General features: G+C 38.9%; 1 protein-coding gene and 1 pseudogene across 1 annotated transcript in view; both read right to left on the bottom strand.

The window, feature by feature from the left end:
• The window catches only part of OXSR1 (oxidative stress responsive kinase 1), a 104315-nt gene that overhangs the window by 65345 nt on the left and 18287 nt on the right, over positions 1–20683 (bottom strand). The window contains exon 3 of the mRNA XM_060109285.1: positions 14250–14358. Coding sequence (XP_059965268.1) covers positions 14250–14358 — 109 coding nt within the window. The remainder of the gene's footprint in view (positions 1–14249; positions 14359–20683) is intronic.
• Positions 2765–3607, bottom strand: LOC132497484 (transformer-2 protein homolog alpha-like; annotated as a pseudogene).

Here is a 20683-nt window from a genome sequence, read left to right as displayed (position 1 = left end):
CTGTCCACTGAAACCCAAGAATTTCTTAGAGTAAAAGCAAGTAAATTAAATAATGGAAAACAAGAGGGGTTTGGTACAAATTTCATAACAAAGCAAAACATTAAAATGTAAGTAGATTATCTACTCCTCCAAACCATTTCATGTCTGCCTTCATAGTCTATGGCACAGAACATTTAAAAAGCAATGCAGGGGCCTCCCTGGTGGCGCAGTGGTTAAGGGTCCGCCTGCCGATGCAGGGGATACGGGTTCGTGCCCCGGTCTGGGAGGATCCCATATGCCGCGGAGCGGCTGGGCCCGTGAGCCATGGCCGCTGGGCCTGCGCATCCGGAGCCTGTGCTCCGCAACGGGAGAGGCCACAACAGTGAGAGGCCCGCATACCGCAAAAAGAAAAAAAAAAAAAAAAGCAATGCAGGGCTTCCCTGGTGGCACAGTGGTTGAGAGTCCGCCTGTTGATGCAGGGGACAGGGGTTCATGCCCTGGTCCAAGAAGATCCCACATAACGCAGAGCGGCTGGGCCCGTGAGCCATGGCCGCTGAGCCTGCGTGTCCGGAGCCTGTGCTCCGCAACGGGAGGGGTCGCAGCAGTGAGAGGTCCGCATACCGCAAAAAAAAAAAAAAAAAAAAAAAGCAATGCAAAACTTTAACTGTCCAAGAAAATCATTACTAAATATTAAAAAAAATTGAAAAAGTGGTGAAGCAGCTGCTGGTTAATGACTCTTGTTAAATCTGATAATTGTAGCTCAATCAAATTAATTACTCAGTCAACATGTTCATTTGCACAGTTCATTTTTATGAAAAAACACTCTTGAGTCCAAAACTAACTCACCCATTTTAGTTAGGTATTTTTACCAAGAAGTTTTAACCAATCTTTAGCCACTGGGTGTTGCTTGTGTCTTCCTAAGCCATATAAGTTTTCAAAGGGGCCAAAATTTGCTTAGTCTGAGTATTCCATTTCAGATTAACAGAAATACCCTCCACTGTTGCTTGACCATCCAGAGCTGGTCACTCTTAATAACAGGTATTTTTTACCTGGGTCCTGCTCAGGGTCAAGGAAGTCCCATACCTTTTATCTCTTAGAAGATGACAAAGCATCCTTAAACCACAAAATAATTTCCTAACACAGTGAATTAAATTAGATTTCTGCATTTCTATAGTTCGTCCCTTTCAGTCACTTCTTCATCTTTTTTTTTTTTTTAAGACCTAACTTTTTCTTTTCATAAATTTATTTTATTTATTTATTTTTGGCTGCATCGGGTCTTTGTTGCTGCGCATGGGCTCCCTCTAGTCATGGCGAGCAGAATCTACTCTTCGTTGCAGTGCACGGGCTTCTCATTGCAGCGGCTTCTCTTGTTGCAGAGCACGGGCTATAGGCGCGCGGGCTTCAGTAGTTGTGGTGCACAGGCTTAGATGCTCCAAGGCATGTGGGATCTTCCCCGACCAGGGCTCGAACCGGTGTCCCCTGCGTTGGCAGGCAGATTTTTAACCACTGTGCCACCAGGGAAGCCCCCCTTCCTTTTTTAAAATATTTGTTAGGAACGACTTTTTTCATATAAATTTATTTATTTTTGGCTGAGTTGGGTCTTCATTGCTGCACGTGGGCTTTCTCTAGTTGTGGCGAGTGGGGGCTACTCTTCGTTGCGGTGCGCGGGCTTCCCATTGTGGTGGCTTCTCTTGTTGCAGAACATGGGCTCTAGGTGCACTGGCTTCAGCAGTTGTGGCACGCAGGCTCAGTAGTTGGGGCTCGTGGGTTCTAGAGCACAGGCTCCATAGCTGTGGCACACGGCCTTAGTTGCTCCGCAGGATGTGGGATCTTCCCGGACCAGGGCTCGAACCTGTGTCCCCTGCATTGGCAGGCGGGTTCTAAACCACTGCGGCACCAGGGAAGTCCCTTCATCTTTTCCTTTCAGAAGCTTTTTTTTTTTTCCCAAAGAAATTAACTGTTATTTGAAAGGAGACTACCCTTCCCCTCACTATTTCTAAGGACTCTATACAATAGCCTGCTTAAACCATTTTTCCAATACCAAAATTTCTAACAGCAAAGCATACAACTGCTCTAAATAATAAATAATAAAGCTTGTCCTACACTGATGAAATTTCAATAATTTCAACACAAAAATCACACTTAACATTTTAAGTTTTAACAAATGTATTTTAAATACAACATGTTTTGTAGGAGTCCACAAGGTTTTTATCTCTAAAAAACGACATAATTTTTAGGGTTCAAAAATTCCGTTCTTCAAAAGAAATGACCATGTGTTTTCTTCTATAGCTTCAAACTTTCTACACTCAACTATTTGATTGCTCCATGCCACACCAGACAAACCTGACATGACTGAACTACTTTATACGTTACTAACTTCCCCAAAAGAAAGTTTAAAAAGGAGTCTGTAGTAAATGCAGCTCTCTAATACAATGTCTAATACAATATCTCACACAAAAGGAGCTTTAAAAAGACCACTTCTTTCCTCATTTGATTAGGCAGGAGTTAATTTTCTGCAAAAGCAAAAAACAAACAAAAAATCATTTACAAAAGCATAACACTGGGGTTTCCTTTTTTACTCAAGAAGTTCAACTACCCAAAATGACAACAATTACATCTTTAAGAATATAATAAAAGGGGTAGAAAACAGCAATACAATTGACAAAGTGTAGAAGCTAAATAAACCAAAGATTTTTTTAAAGGTTCTTTTTAAGGAGTAGGAAGGATCAGAAGCTTGGGGAAATCCAGAACTAAACAAAAAAAGAGAAGGAGAAAAAGATGTCCTCAACTACAACTACTCTGTTTATCAATAGTGTCTTGGGCTGTAGGAACGAGATCTTGATCGTGATCTGTATCGACTATAGTAAGGAGAAGATGATCTTCTTCTGTACCGGTAATCATAGTCGTCATATCTGCCGTACCCACAATCATATCCTCTATCACGGTAAGAATCTCGACATCTGCCACCTCCTCCACCTCCACCACTATGAGTTGGTCTGCCCATGTATACGTCTGATGTAGGTGTGTGCGCTCTCTTGGTGACAGAATAATCTACACGAATTCTTCTACTGTACAGCTCCATTCCATTTGCCCTTTCCATAGCCTCCTTGGAGTCATCTATTCTCTTGAAATAAACAAAAGCAAACCCTCGTGATCATCCAGTTCGCTGGTCATAAACCACGTTGACACCACTCAATGGTCCATATTGAGAAAATACTTTGCAAAGATCTCTCTCTGTTGTGTACAAACTAAGGCCAAACACTCCTAGACAAGTGCTGGGATCTGGATTTGCCCTGCTGCCTGTATGTCTTCTCCGGTTAGACACTGGAGAATGACTTCGGCTCCTTCGATGCTGGTATTCTGGTGTATAGGACCTACTTCGATGTCGTCTCCTATGAGAGTGAGAATGGGATCTGGATCAAGTGTAACGTCTATGAGAATGCCTCCTTGACCTCGACCTGGATTTTGATCTTGATCGAGAATGGGATTCAAAGTGTTTGGAAACTCTTGATGGACTACGAGATCCTGACCTGCTCTCCAATTTTCCATGAGCAGGAGTTCCCGCTGGAGGTTTTGACTGAGAGTGAGACTCTCTGCCCTTGAAGTTGTTCTCTTCCACATCACTCATGTCGGCCAGGCACTCCCCAGAACTAAATAAGAGACAAGTCTCAGCTTGAGGGCCAATGGCCTAATCAACCAGCTGACTAGACCGTGGGGAGGAGGAAAGAGTCGGCAACAACAGCCACTCCACTCCCACTCGGTCACAGGCTCCAGCAAAATCTTCAGAAGCTTTCTTAATTACTTTGATTTCTAAAAATCTTATATTGCAGTTTGGTGCTAATAAATGGTAGAAACAGCTATTTAGATAGAAAGTGATTCCAATTTCTAAAGATTAACTTTCTATACTAATAAATTCCAACACTCAAAATCAGAGTTCTAATTATTTAATTAACAAAAGATAAGATTATTATAGTCATAAGGGAGCATTACAAAATAATTATAATACTGACACACTTAAACTTACTTTGACCATGTTGTCCACTTGGTCGATGGGCTTAAGACTGCCAGTTGCAATTCATTTTACATTTAATTAGCTTATTAAATTCTATATCAGTACAATGTTGCTACATCAAAAATATGCTTTTGATTTAAATATTTTGGCTGAGGAAGTGAATATAAAAGAATGTAGCCTAAACATACTTCTATTAACTCTGGCTATTTACATTTTAAAATTGTTCAAACGGAGCCCCTGCTTCTCAATGGTCCCCTCCTCTCACTCTCTCTGCTCCAGCTGTGATCCCCCATCAGTTCCTAGGACACACCACACTGCTCCATCCTGCCTCCAGTCACTCTCAGTACAGTGTTCCCTCTATCTCTAGATTCCTTCTCCCATTCTTCCCGATACCACCTCCACCTCCCATTGCACCTGGCTAATTATTACCTATTCTTCAGGTCTCCTAAAGAATGTCACCTCCTGAAGGCAGTCTCTGTCTATCTTGCCACAGCCATTCTCCCTCAATAAAGTTAGGTTCTCCTGGTACTTATTCCCATGATACCTGATACTTCTTCATGGCACTCTACACCCTTATAATTAATTATAACTTTTACTTATTAGCTATAAGGCCCATAATAGCAAGGAACTGATGGTTTGATTCACCAGTGTATTGGTAATTAATAAGCATTTGATGAAAGGCTTTTTAATTGAGCTATCTTGACAGTTTCCTCCTATTTAAAAAAAAATTTTTAAGTTGTGCTTAGTTCTATCTTTTGTTTTCTAAATATTACTTAATGTATCTCTTCAGTTTGAATATGTATTTACTTTATAACTATACAAGATTACATTTTCTTTAAAAAGATGTAAATTTTTTAATATTTTAAAAGTAAACATTTAGATATAAGATTATGTTGACTCATAAAATTATAAGTAATTATAAAAAGAATTAATGCCTGGAATATATTTGAAAATTATCATCCAGGAAATCTGCTGAGTGCTATGCTAGAAAAATTGGGCACCATCCCAGGAAACTTAAGACCAGGAGGAACAGAGAGGTACATTGAAAAGACATCCCACTCAGCTACATATCCTGCCCTTTCTGTGATCAGGACATATACTCACTGAGAGAGCAACAGGGATTCTTTAAAAAAAAAAATTTTTTTAAGGCATTCTGCTTAGGAGTAGCAGAAAGGATGGGCTGGCATACAGCTATGGATAACAGAATTAAGCAGACAACTTATTCCTATTCATCAGAGGACTTTTTAGCAAAACATTGAAAACTTTGTATTACACATTTTTGTAAATTACATATAAAGAAAATTGTGCTGTAGGTGATCAAAAACGAAAGATACAGTATTACCTAATATTCCCATATCTGTCCATACTGAAAGAACCATGCTTGACCACCATCTTGAAAGGTGGTTGGTGTTAGCAAGGCTTCCAATCATCATATGAACAGGGCCTTTAACAAAGTAATCCAGTTTCTCCAGTGTGTCACTAATGGGATTGAAACAAAAAGGTGATTCTGGCTACACTGAAAAGCATCAAATAACAAGGGATTATTATTATTAATGATTAAAATTTCTTGTGCACCTATTACATGTCAGCATAGTGGGGGATGCTTTGCATAGTCATCTCATTTACTCCTCCCCAATACCCTGAAATGCAGAAAGGCACCCCCATTTAACAGACAAGAAAATAGGTTCAAAGAGTTGAAAAAGTTTGCCCAGTGACACAACTGCTAAGTGGAAAACCTGGAATTTAATTCTAAAGCCTACGACTTTCCTTTAAAGCCCCTCTGGGTAAGTAAGGTGTTCAATGAGTAATGGTGTTGACATGGCAAATAAACATGGATTCTCTTTTGTGTAACCCTACAATCCAAAATGGAAGATCATGCTCCCACATGAAATATATATACAAACAAGTCACACAGTGATGGGAAAGTCAGGCAGCTCCATCACTCACTTGTCCTCTCCATCTTGCCACATCATTCAAATCCATGCCATAACAAAATGTCTAATTTACTACATGGCATGGGTCTTTCATGTTATGGTTGTCTAACCATAACAAAATCTTCAATCTATACATACCAAGGGTCCACTGTTTGCAATCAGCAATATTTACACTTTATTCTAAGGACTAAAGCAGAAATAATTGTAAATATAATAGTGCAGGACAAAGTATGTAATTAATTATGTTAATATGGGGGAACCAAGATTTTCTGTGTAAGAGTAAAGAGATTCAAATATAATTTTAAAGTTTTAAACGTCTGTAATGTTAAACTTGAACTGTCAAATCATGACTTATTTTTAATATACTACAATATATTTCCAAGCTCTTTCAACTAGAAACAATGACAAAGTAGCAGCAATGAGCATCCCAAGAATCCAAGTTATACTTTCTAAATACCACTCCCCATAAAAAGGATCAGGGCTCCTTAGAATATTCGCTGATTCTGAGAAAAGCAATATAAATGTGAACCTTTATCCTGAACTAAAGATCAAGGAATTTATCAAAGATTGATGGATTCATGTCAAAAGGACACAACAGAAAGCTTGAAAGGACTCCCACTGACAAAATTTTGGATAACCTGAGCATCAAAAGAATAGAGTATAGCTGACTGAAAGACACTGAATATATAAAAATCCTTGAGTCTATATAGTGATACTCCAAAAAATGAAAGCATTACTCAATGGGAAAAAGGAAAAAAAAATCACTGGCAGTGATTATTAAACTAACTCTCTACTCTGAAAATTGGTCCTTAAAAAAACACATTTATCCTGCCTTTTCAGTAGGAACTACAGTATAGGTTAATCAGAAAGCCCCAGTTAACAAGGGAAAGTTCCTTTACAGAGAAGAATGCCAGTTTATAACTGTAAAAAAAAAAAAAAAAAAAAAAGGGGTGCAATAGGAAAAATTACCATTCTGTAACCCCTGACAAACTAATTGAGACAAGCAAGGATTGTTAATGGATGCTAAAAATCATTAGACAAAAGACTGGGGAACTGGATACTCACAGTGCCAAAGTATCATCCCACAGATTACTTGCTTGCAGCAAAGGGAAATAAAGCTTACTTTTCCATGTAGAGTCCTGGCTGTCATAATGTTAAGCAATCAAAATTAATATCACCAGATAGCAAATACTACTTCCTGATGTGATGCAATATGAAGTACACAGCATCACCCACAAAATATTCTGTCCAAACAACACTTTAGGTCTTGTTTTAATTTGTAGGAAACAGAGGAATATAAATCAGGTTAAACATCACCAGGAAGAAATAACCAGTTAAATCCAGAATGTGGAGTAGCTGCGTGCTGCTAGTGCTGCTCAGGGCTCCAGATCACAGGGCTAGGCGCAACATCTCTGCACACAGCCCCGCGGAGCCAAGGTGTCATGTGCAGAGCTTCTGCACGCAGCCCGCCAAGCTCAAGTATCAGGTGCAGCCATTTGATGCTAGGAACTCTTGTCTGAATTGCCAGGAAGAAGGCCATTGCACGCAGTACCCTATGAACAAGTGAAACTAGACTAAGCACAAAGGAAAGAACATGAAATGTGGATCCTCTAGCAACAGGAGTAATGGAAGACTTCCCTAAATCTGCCCTCAAGCTTTCCCTTGATTGATCTGTGAGTATGGAACACTTCAAAACTAAAGTGTGAAGAGAGAAACCTTCAAAATGGCGGAGGAGTAAGACGTGGAGATCAACTTCCTCCCCACAAATACATCAAAACTACATCTATGTGTGGAACAACTCCTACAGAACACCTACTGAACGCTGGCAGAGGACCTCAGACTTCCCAAAAGCCGTGTGGCTGACAGGGGCTTGGTGGTCCGGCTGGCTGTCAGGCCTGAGCCTCTGAGGTTTGAGAGCCGAGTTCAGGACATTGGTCCACCAGAGACCACCCAGCGCCACATAATATCAATCAGCGAGAGCTCTCCCAGAGATCTCCATCTCAACGCTAAGACCCAGCTCCACTCAATGACCAGCAAGCTCCAGTGTTGGACACCCCATGCCAAACAACTAGCAAGACAGGAACACAATACCACCCATTAGCAGAGAGGCTGCCTAAAATCATAATAAGGCCACAGACACCCCAAAACACACCATCAGACGTGGACCTGCCCACCAGAAAGACAAGATCCAGCCTCATCCACCAGAACACAGGCACCAGTCCCCTACATCAGGAAGCCTACACAACCCACTGAACCAACCTTCCCCACTGGGGGCAGACACCAAGAACAACGGGAACTACAAACCTGTAGGGGGCAAAAAGGAGACCCCAAACACAGTAAGTTAAGCAAAATGAGAAGACAGAGAAATATGCAGCATGTGAAGGAACAAGGCAAAAACCCACCAAACCAAACAAATGAAGAGGAAATAGGCGGTCGACCTGAAAAAGAATTCAGAGTAATGATAGTAAAGATGATCTAAAATCTTGGAAATAGGGCTTCCCTGGTGGCACAGTGGTTGAGAGTCTGCCTGCCGGTGCGGGGGACATGGGTTCGGGCCCTGGTCCAGGAAGATCCCACATGCTGCGGAGCGGCTGGGCCCGTGCACCACAGCTACTGAGCCTGTGAGCCACAACTACTGAAGCCCGAGCTCCTGGAGCCCGTGCTCTGCAGCAGGAGAGGCCACCGCAGTGAGAGGCCCATGCACCGCAACAAAGAGTGGCCATTGCTTGCTGCAACTAGAGAAACCCCACACACAGCGGCGAAGACCCAACACAGCCAGAAATAAATTAATTAATTAAATAAATTTTAAAAAATAAAATAAAATCTTGGAAATAGAATGGAGAAAATACAAGATACATTTAATAAGGACCTAGAAGAATTAAAGAGCAAATAAACAATGATGAACAACATAATAAATGAAATTAAAAAATCTCTAGAAGGAATCAACAGCAGAATAACTGAGGAAGAAGAACGGATAAGTGACCTGGAAGATAAAATAGTGGAAATAACTACCACAGAGCAGAAAAATGAAAAAAGAATGAATTGAGGAAGTCACAGAGACCTCTGGGACAACATTAAATGCACCAACATTCAAATTATAGGGGTCCTAGAGGAAGAGAAAAAGAAAGGGACTGAGAAAATATTTGAAGAGATTATAGCTGAAAACTTCCCAATATGGGAAAGGAAATAGTTGATCAAGTCCAGGAAGTGCAGAAAACCCATACAGGATAAATCCAAGGAGAAACACACCAAGACACATATTAATCAAACTATCAAAAATTAAATACAAAGAAAAAATATTGAAGCAGCAACGGAAAAGCAACAAGTAACATACAAGGGAATCCTCATAAGGTTAACAGCTGATCTTTCAGCACAAACTCTGCAAGCCAGAAGGGAGTGGCAGGACATATTTAAAGTGATGAAAGGGAAAAACCTACAACCAAGATTACTCTATCCAGCAAGGATCTCATTCAGATTCAATGGAGAAATTAAAACCTTTACAGACAAGCAAGAGCTAAGAGAATTCAGCACCACCAAACCTGCTTTACAACAAATGCTAAAGGAACTTCTCTAGGCAGGAAACACAAGAGAAGGAAAAGACCTACTGTAACAAACCCAAAACAATTAAGAAAATGGTAATAGGAACATACATATCGATAATTACCTTAAATGTAAATGGATTAAATGCTCCAACCAGAAGACACAGACTGGCTGAATGGATACAAAAACAAGACCCGTATATATGCTGTCTACGAGAGACCCACTTCAGACCTAGGGACACATACAGACTGAAAGTGTGTTGATGGAAAAACATATTCCATGCAAATGGAAATCAAAAGAAAGCTAGAGTAGCAATTCTCATATCAGACAAAATAGACTTTATTTTTTTTCCTTTTTTTGCAGTATGCGGGCCTCTCACTGCTGTGGCCTCTCCCGCTGCGGAGCACAGGCTCCGGATGCGCAGGCCCAGCGGCCATGGCTCACGGGCCCAGCCGCTCCGCGGCATATGGGATCCTCCCAGATCAGGGCACGAACCCGTATCCCCTGCATCGGCAGGCGGACTCTCAACCACTGCGCCACCAGGGAGGCCCCAAAATAGACTTTAAAATAAAGACTATTACAAGAGACAAAGAAGGACACTACATAATGATCAAGGGATCGATCCAAGAAGAAGATATAACAACTGTAAATATTTATGCACCCAACATAGGAGCACCTCAAAACTTAAGGCAAATGATAACAGCCATAAAAGGGGAAATCCACAGTAACACAACAATAGTACGGGACTTTAACACCACACTTTCACCAATTGACAGATCAACCAAAATGAAAATAAATAAGGAAACACAAGCTTTAAATGACACATTAAACAAGATGGATTTAATTGATATTTATAGGACATTCCATCCAAAAACAACAGAATACACTTTCTTCTCAAGTGCTCATGGAACATTCTCCAGGATAGATCATATCTTGGGTCACAAATCAAGTCTTGGTAAATTTAAGAAAATTGAAATCATATCAAGTATCTTCTCCGACCACAACGCTATGAGACTAGATATCAATTACAGGAAAAAAATCTGTAAAAAATACAAACACATGAGGCTAAAAAATATGCTACTAAATAACCAAGAGATCAATGAAGAAATCAAAGAGGAAATCAAAACATACCTAAAAACAAATGACAATGAAAACATGACAACCCAAAACCTATGGGATGTAGCAAAAGCAGTTCTAAGAGGGAAGTTTATAGCAATACAATCCTACCTCAAGAAACAAGAAAAATCTCAAATGAACAACCTAACCTTATATCTAAAGCAACTAGAGAAAGAAGAACAAAAAAATCCCAAAGTTAGCAGAAGGAAAGAAATCATAAAGATCAGATCAGAAATAAATGAAAAAGAAATGAAGGAAACGATAGCAAAGATCAATAAAACTAAAAGCTGGTTCTTTGAGAAAATAAACAAAATTAACAAACCATTAGATAGACTCATCAAGAAAAAAAGGGAGAAGACTCAAATCAACAGAATTAGAAATGAAAAAGGAGAAGTAACAACTGACACTGCGGAAATACAAAGGATCATGAGAGACTACTACAAGCAACTATGTGCCAATAAAATGGACAACCTAGAAGAAATGGACAAATTCTTAGAAAAGCACAACCTTCTGAGACTGGACCAGGAAGAAATAGAAAATATAAACAGACCAATCATAAGCACTGAAATTGAAACTGTGATTAAAAGTCTTCCAACAAACAAAAAGCCCAGGACCAGATGGTTCCACAGGCCAATTCTATCAAACATTTAGAGAAGAGCTAACACTTATCCTTCTCAAACTGTTCCAAAATATAGCAGAGGGAGGAACACTCCCAAACTCATTTTACCATCACCCTGACACCAAAACCAGACAAAGATGTCACAAAAAAAGAAAACTATAGGCCAATATCACTGATGAACATAGTTGCAAAAATCCTCAACAAAATACTAGCAAACAGAATCCAACAGCACATTAATACACCATGATCAAGTGGGGTTTATCCCAGGAATGCAAGGATTCTTCAATATATGCAAATCAATCAATGTGATACACCATATTAACAAATTGAAGGTGAAAAAACATATGCTAATCTCAATAGATGCAGAAAAAAGCTTTCGACAAAACTCAACACACATTTATGATAAAAACCCTCCAGAAAGTAGGCATAGAGGGAATTTACCTCAACATAATAAAGGCCATATATGACAAACCCACAGTGAACATTGTTCTCAATGGTGAAAAACTGAAAGCATTTCCACTAAGATCAGGAACAAGACAAGGTTGCCCACTCTCACCACTATTATTCAACATAGTTTTGAAGTTTTAGCCACAGCAGTCAGAAAAGAAAAAGAAATAAAAGGAACCCAAATCGGAAGAGAAGAAGTAAAACTGTCACTGTTTGCAGATGACATGATACTGTACACAGAGAATCCTAAAGCTACTACCAGAAAACTACTAGAGCTAAACAATGAATTTAGTAAAGTAGCAGGATACAAAATTAATGCATAGAAATCTCTTGCATTCCTATACACTAATGATGAAAAATCTGCGAAGGAAATTAAGGAAACACTCCCATTTATCACTGCAACAAAAAGAATAAAATACCTAGGAATAAACCTACCTAAGGAGACAAAAGACCTGTATGCAGAAAACTACAAGACACTGATGAAAGAAGTTAAAGAAGATAGAAACAGATGGAGAGATACACCATGTTCTTGGATTGGAAGAATGTGAAATTGACTATACTACCCAAAGCAATCTACAGGTTCAATACAATCCCTATCAAACTACCACTGGCATTTTTCACAGAACTAGAACAAAAATTTTCACAATTTGTATGGAAACACAAAAGACCCCAAATAGTTAAAGCAATCTTGAGAAAGAAAAACAGAGCTGGAGGAATCAGGCTTCCTGACTTCAGACTATACTACAAAGCTACAGTAATCACGGCAGTATGGTACTGGCACAAAAACAGAAATATGGATCAATGGGACAGGATAGAAAGCCCAGAGGTAAACCCACGCACATATGGTCACCTTATCTTTGATAAAGGAGGCAAGAATGTACAATGGAGAAAAGACATCCTCTTCAATAAGTGGTGCTGGGAAAACTGGATGGCTTCATGTAAAAGAATGAAATATAATGCTCCTTAACACCATACACAAAAATAAACTCAAAATGGATTAAAGACCTAAATGTAAGGTCAGACACTATAAAACTCTTAGAGGAAAACATAGGCAGAACACTGTATGACATAAATCACAGCAAGATCCTTTTTGACCCATCTCCTAGAGAAATGGAAATAAAACAAAACTAAACAAATGGGACCTAATGAAACTCAAAAGCTTTTGCACAGCAAAGGAAACCATAAACAAGACAAAAAGACAACCCTCAGAATGGGAGAAAATATTTGCAAACGAAGTAACTGACAAAGGATTAATCTTCAAAATATACAAGCACCTCATGAAGCTCAATATCAAAAAAACAAACAACTCAATCCAAAATTGGGCAGAAGACCTAAATAGACATTTCTCCAAAGAAGATATACAGACTGCCAATAAACACATGAAAGGATGCTCAACATCACTAATCATTAGAGAAAAGCAAATCAAAACTGCAATGAGGTATCACCTCACACCAGTCAGAATGCCTGTCATCAAAAAAAAAAATATGGCCATCATCACAAAATCTACAAACAACAAATGCTGGAGAGGGTGTGGAGAAAAGGGAATCCTCCTACACTTTTGGTGGGAATGTAAATTGATACAGCCACTATGGAGAACAGTATGGAGGTTCCTTAAAAAACTAAAAACAGAATTACCATATGACCCAGCAATCCCACTACTGGGCATATACCCTGAGAAAACCATAATTCAAAAAGAGACATGTACCACAATGTTCATGGCAGCACTATTTACAATTGCCAGGACATGGAAGCAACCTAAGTGTCCATCGACCGATGAATGGATAAAGATGTGGCACATATATACAATGGCATATTACCCAGCCATAAAAAGAAACGAAATTGAGTTATTTGTAGTGAGGTGGATGGACCTAGAATCTGTCAAACAGAGTGAAGTAAGTCAGAAAGAGAAAAACAAATACCATATGCTAACACATATATATGGAATCTAAGAAAAAATCAACTCTTTCTGAAGAACCTAGGGCCAGGACAGGAATGAAGACACAGACACAGAGAGTGGACTTAAGGACACGGGGAGGGGGAAAGGTAAACTGGGACGAAGTGAGAGAGTGGCATTCACATAAATACACTACCAAATGTAAAACAGATAGCTAGTGAGAAGCAGCCACATAGCACAGGGAGATCAGCTCGGTGCTTTGTGACCACCTAGAGGGGTGGGATAAGGAGTGTGGGAGGGAGACGCAAGAGGAAGGGGATATGGGGATTTATGTATACATATAGCTGCTTCACTTTGTTATACAGCAGCAACTAATACAACAATGTAAAGCAATTATACTCCAATAAAGATGTTAAAAAAAAATTCAGAATGTGGGACAAGATAGACTCTTCAGACCAGACCCTTCAGTAAGTCTGCCTCATGGAAGAGAGGAAGTAGGAGGGAACCATCCTAGATTAAGAGTAATTGAAGAGGCATGACAAACAAATGCAACATGTGAAACTTGTCTCAGCTTGTACACTATTATCATTAGATACTTTATTCTCAGTATCTCCTCAAATGTAAATGTCCATGAAAACCAAAACAAGAAAAACATTTGTATAAATTTTCCAAACCATGGAAGTTGACATTTCATTGTACTCTACTCACCTCCACTTAGTAGCTTCATGACTAGCCACAGCTCATCTTTTACCACAAAAGACGTGTAGTAAGACACAATATTAGGATGATGGCACTGACTCATGGCTTGAATTTCTTTCTACAAAGAAGAGAAAACATGGTAATTCATTATATGCAAGCCTAAAACACTAGAAGTTACTGAATCCAGATCTGGGAATTCCAAAGATTATGTCACAACCTTTCTGGGATTTTCATGCCTGACCTCTGCAAGAATGGTTAAACCAAAAAAAACGCTTGGTTTCCCTCAATCCATTCTGACTTTTACTCCTTTCACTCGTTAAACTAGAGATCTCTGAAACCAGAAACATGCACTATTTATCACACCCTGCCACAGCACCACAGAGGACTCCACTGGGACACATATTTTTACTTGCAGGTGCCCTTAAAGAACCATCTTGGGAAATCAGGTTTTACAGTCACAGAGGATAATTATCAATACTAATAAACAAAGGGTGGTTTGTTTGTTTGTCTTTTTTCTCCAAAACATTGTTTCATCTCATTTTTGTGAAATGATTAACATCTCCCACTTTAAAGAGGCCATAAACTAAATCCAAAGTAGACACCTGAGCCCAAAGTCTCAGCATATACTATCTCATTCGAATTTAATGAATTTAAATTAGATTTGGTGTGGTAAAATGCCTTGTAAAAGCCCTGTGTGATCAGGGCCCTGCTTACTTCTCCATCATTCCTACTGCCTTCACTGACCCTACCCCCAACATACCCCAGTCCTATGATCCAGCCATAGTAACTTCAAGTGAGCCATGCTTCTTCTAACCATGAACATTTAACCCTGTTGTTCCCTCTGCCTCAAATACACTTCCCTCATTTTCACCTAGCTGAAAACACCAATTCTTCCTTCTGATTTCAGCCAAAATACCACTTCCTCCCAACTTCCCAGGTTGAGTTAGTTAGGTGTCCCTTCTCTTGGCTTCCAAGCTCTGTGCATATCTCCTTACATCACAGCACATATGTACTGAATAGTACATTGGATGCTTATTTGTCTGTCCTTCCCTGCTAGACTGACAACTCCAAGAAGGCACGTACTTAAAAGGGGACTCCTACACATGGTGGGAATTATCATACTATACTGTAATTGCCTATTTATTTTTCTGCATTCCTCACAAAACTGTAGCTCAATGAGAGGTCAGACTCTGTATACTGGCACTTATTGTGCCTGGCACACAGTATACCCTCAATAAATATTTGCTGAATGAATAAAATCCTATAGCACTTTATATAGCTTTTTACTTACTGATGTATGAATACTTGCCCTATGCCCTTTGGTATTTGTTCAGTAAGATCAATTGTGTAAAAGTTGCCCATAATCCCTGATTCATAAGAAGTGTTCAATAAACACTAGTTTTTCCATTCTCATTTTCTCTACTTGAATGTAAATTCTTTTACGGCAAGGACTTCGTTGTGTGCATTTTTGCTACCCACTAAGTTACTAGCACAGTCTTCCATACTAAAAGGTAAGTAAATATGAAGGATAAAGAAGAAGAACTAAAGTAAACACCTGCCTATTGACAGAGTTATACAGGATTTGAAGAGATAAGATATGTACATATAAGAGGGAATATAAAGAACAGCATATACGTGCCAAATGACCAGTAAAGATAGTAAATGTTACAAGAATCCAGAGGAAAGAACAGTTAAGGCAGGCAAGAAGTCTTCACAGAGAAGGTGGGAACTACGTTTAGTTCTGCAGGATGTGGGATGTTATAGCAGTACAAGGTGCAAAGCACATAAAATTACAAAAAAAAAGGATGAAATAAGCAAGACAGATTTTAGGACACAGGAGTAAACCTGTCTAAGGTTAAGCAGTTCATGCTTTCAATAGAAATTTACCAAATGCCTACTCTGTGCCAGGCACAGTCCTAGGTGCTTGACCACGATGGTGAACCCTCATGAAACTTACAGTCTGGTGAAAAAGTTAGACAAATACTAATTTATAATACAGATGAATAAAGTCTGATAGGAGAAGTACTAAATACTACATGATTTCATCGGAGAGGTGAATTACCAAAAATTAGGAGTGACAATCAGGGAAAGCTTCCTATAAGAAGTTTTACTACACTGACACTGAAATAGGAAAGATAAATATGTTTTTAGGGGTTTTGATTGTTTAATTACCTGGGACCGTATCATAAAGGACCTTGTAACTGTGTTCAATCATTTAGGCTTCATCCTAACAGCAATGGAAAGGCATTAAAGGTTTAACTATATTTATTTTTTCATAAAAATCACTCTGGCTGTAATGTAGAAAATAAAAGAGAGAAGGCAAGACTAAAGGGAAAAACTCTGTTCAAGGATGTTGCCATGAGCTGGGTGAGATGATAATGGCCTGAAAAACGATAAACAGCTAATTTCTCAGTTTAGATTACTGTACTATGGTTATGTTGCTCTTAGGAGATGTTGGGTGAACAGCATATGGGAACTTTCTGTACTGCTTTAGCAGCTCTTCTGTAAGGTTAAGACTATCACAAAATAAAAAGTTTACAAAAATAAGTGGTAATATGAATGAAAAGAAAGGCAAGAGTCAAGAGATGATACTAAAGAGGTATAAACAATAGGACTTGGTGACTAACTGGACAGGAGAGGTGAAAGAGACAGAAATCAAAAAAGGGAGTGACAATGCAAAGAGCTGGGGTCAAATGGTCCAAGGTCTTAAATGTTAAGCAAAAGGTTTTGAGCTTAATCCTGGAAAAAAGAGTACTACAAAGGGTTTTCTAAAAGGAGACTATGGTGGGGGGGATAAATTGGGAATTTGAGATCAACAAATACACACTACTATATTTAAAACAGATAAACAATAAAGACCTACTGTATAGCACAGGGACCTATAGTCAATATCCTGTAATAACCCATAATGGAAAAGAATCTGAAAAAGTATACATATACATACATACATACATATATATATATATATATATATATATATATATATATATGTATGTATGTATATGTATGTATATATGTATGTATGTATAACTCAATCACTTTGCTGTACACCTGAAACACTGTAAATCAACTACAACTAAAAAAAATTAATAAAAACAAACAAACAAAAAACAACCACAACAAAAAAAAGGAGGCTATCAGGAGAGCCATAAATTTTAAAGATAAAAAGGGCCTTAAATATTCCTCTTCTTCTCTTCTATTCCTCTTAATTCCCCTTGGAGTTATCCTTTTCCCTTTCCTTTCAAAAAGAAAAAATATACATATTAAGTGCTCTGCAAGAGGGGTATATTCATTCTGACTCAAAGTTCCCAGCAGCTTCCTCAACACTCATAAGTGATTCCACCTCTACTCATGAAAATGCTTTCCTGAAAGTCCTTTATTGTCTGCTAATACCAGATCTTTTGTCTGGAATTTTCAGTTCTCCACCTGAAGTCATGTTTTAATGATGGACTGTTCATTCCTTCTTGAAACTCACTCATCTTGATTTCTACTATTTACTCCCTGGTTTTCTGATTACTCCAACGTAGGTGGTTTTCCTCCACTTCACGCTATTCAGTCAGTCCCCAAGTAATGTTAATTTATTCATTCACTCATTCAGAGTGAACAGTCCCTGCCCTCATGGAGTGCTCATTCTAGTACTAACAATTTTTCCATCTATAAAATGTCTAGGGAATTTGTGTCTTCCTTTCCATTATCACTGTCACTGCCTGAATTTAGTCTCAATATCTCTTTGTGTTCTTCAACCTATGGGATGCAAATCATATGGGTCATGAAATAAATTTAGTGGATCACATTAAAAAAAAATAGGATAGAAAATCAGAGTGCATTCCACATAATATAATTAAGAATTGTTTTATAAAAATGTTTCAGTTATATTAATATATAATATCATATATATTCATAATGTTAGTATATAATATGCTATTCTTTGCTGATCTTAAACCCCTGCCCAGCAGGGTCTCCATCTCTGCCTCTTCAAAGTCTTCCCAGCCCAGGTGGCCCAGGACACAAACATCTCCACAAAGGCCTCCGCTTTCATAACTGGTAGCTCCCTTCTTCCTCTTATTTCAACACAGTACTTATACCTTTCCTAGGCATTTGTCACACTCTGCCTTGTACAGCAGGCAAGAGCCTTAACTCTCCAACTAGATTGTGAGCCTCTTGGCAGAAAAAAGACATTTTAAGCCTCTTAATGGTCCCCTCAGATGTTTGTTCAATGGATCTAGTCCTAGCATCTACCCAAGGAGAGAAAAATCTCAATATATTACATAGTTGCCTTTCTCAGAGAAAAGTCTGTGAGTAAAATCTCTGGAGAAAATAAATGTAAGATTTGACAGCTGATTTTGTGATCACACTTAGCAAAAGCTGTGAGACAAGAAAACATTTTGACAAGAGAAAGGAGCAATATACTACGTCCTCACTAATAACTGTCACACACATTACACACCTGTAATTGGTTCACATCAGTACTCTCTGGAGAACCCAGAGCATCCTTTCTGCATTATAATAAAGACAGTTTTGAAAATAAATTTTAAAATCACAACATCAAAAGTTTAGTATGTTGAGCTAATAGTTTTTTGGGTTTTTTTTTTTTGCGGTATACGGGCCTCTCACTGTTGTGGCCTCTCCCGTTGTGGAGCACAGGCTCCGGACACGCAGGCTCAGCGGCCATGGCTCACGGGCCTAGCCGCTCCGCAGCATGTGGGATCTTCCCGGACCAGGGCACGAACCCGTGTCCCCTGCATCGGCAGGCGGACTCTCAACCACTGCACCACCAGGGAAGCCCGAGCTAATAGTTTTTTTAAGATAAATTAAAGGGCTTCATATCTTCTCAATACAGAGCCCTTGGCACTCAGATCTCAAGTCCCGACACCACCACAAAACACCACAAATAAATCAGGTATTCTTTATATTTCTGATATTTCTTCAGGGTTAGTGGAATCTTACCTGCATACCCACCAAGAAAGCCAATTATTTTTAACTTGCTTTAAATCACTTTCCCCCACCTTTACTTATTTGCTGAATATATAAATATTGCATTTGCAATGTAAAGATTAATGAAATATGTGGCCAATTTTTATGGAGGTCTAACCAGTTTTTCTTCCTCTTACTAAGCTATATCAAATTTGCAGTCCTCTAAAAGTAAGGCCCTAGTGTAATAATACAAATATTACTTTCAAGAATGTCAAATGATATTTGAGAAGAGATGTTCTTTCTACTTTTGAACTAAGATTATAATTATTTAGTTAGTATTACATGAAGCAGAAAATAATAGACGGGTCAGAAAAACCTGATTTTTAATCCAGACTCTGTTACTTATCATGATTTACTTCTCTCATCTATAAAGTGGAGCTTCTACCTATCTCAGAGATGTTTATGAGGTTAAAGTACACTAGTGCCTAGTACTGAAAAGATGTTTGTTATTATCATCATATGTGCTTAGTAGTCAAGTTATTTAAACTTTGAGATTCAGTTTCTTTAGTCATAAAGTAATAAATAATAAGACTTTCATTCATCTTTACACTACCCTTAATAGATTATGTAAAATAACTGGCAAATGACAGGAATTCATATTGGGCTTTTCAAATTCCAGTGTTAATATATGGGTTAAAAATATTGTTTTTCCAAGGCTTCCCTGGTGGCGCAGTGGTTGAGAGTCCACCTGCCGATGCAGGGGACACGGGTTCGTGCCCCGGTCCGGGAAGATCCCACATGCCGCGGAGTGGCTGGGCCCCTGAGCCATGGCCACTGAGCCTGCATGTCCGGAGCCTGTGCTCTGCAATGGGAGAGGCCACAACAGGGAGAGGCCACAACAGTGAGAGGCCCACGTACCGCAAAAAAAAAAAAAAAAAAAAAAAAATTGTTTTTCCAAATACCGTATGCTAACGCATATATATGGAATCTAAAAAATTGGTACTAATGAACCTAGTGGCAGGGCAGGAATAAAGAAACAGACATAGAGAATGGACTTGAGGACACGGGGGGGAGGGGAAGCTGGGATGCAGTGAGAGAGCAACACCGACATATATACACTACCAAATGTAAAATGGATGGCTAGTGGGAAGCTGCTGCATAGCACAGGGAGATCAACTCGATGCTTTGTGACGACTTAGAGGGACAGGATAGGGAGGCCGGGAGGGATGCTAAAGAGGGAGGGGATATGGGGATATATGTATACGTAGAGCTGATTCAATTTGTTGTACAGCAGAAAGAAACACAACACTGTAAAGCAATTATACTCCAATAAAGATGTGAAAAAAAATTTTTTTAAATATTGTTTTTCTTTAACAATAAGAATTAGTTTACAAGTTAGACTTCTTTTATGATCACTGCAGTTCAAATGCCTAAATGGTGCTCTAAGGTATTGCTGGCATCTGTAAATCCAAGTTCGTCACACAGTGTTTCAATCAGCATCTCCTTCCAAGTGTGTGTTCTCTCACCAA

This window comes from Mesoplodon densirostris, chromosome 10, assembly GCF_025265405.1.
Source record: "Mesoplodon densirostris isolate mMesDen1 chromosome 10, mMesDen1 primary haplotype, whole genome shotgun sequence".
NCBI lineage: Eukaryota > Metazoa > Chordata > Mammalia > Artiodactyla > Ziphiidae > Mesoplodon > Mesoplodon densirostris.
This window is presented reverse-complemented; position numbering and strand designations above follow the sequence as displayed.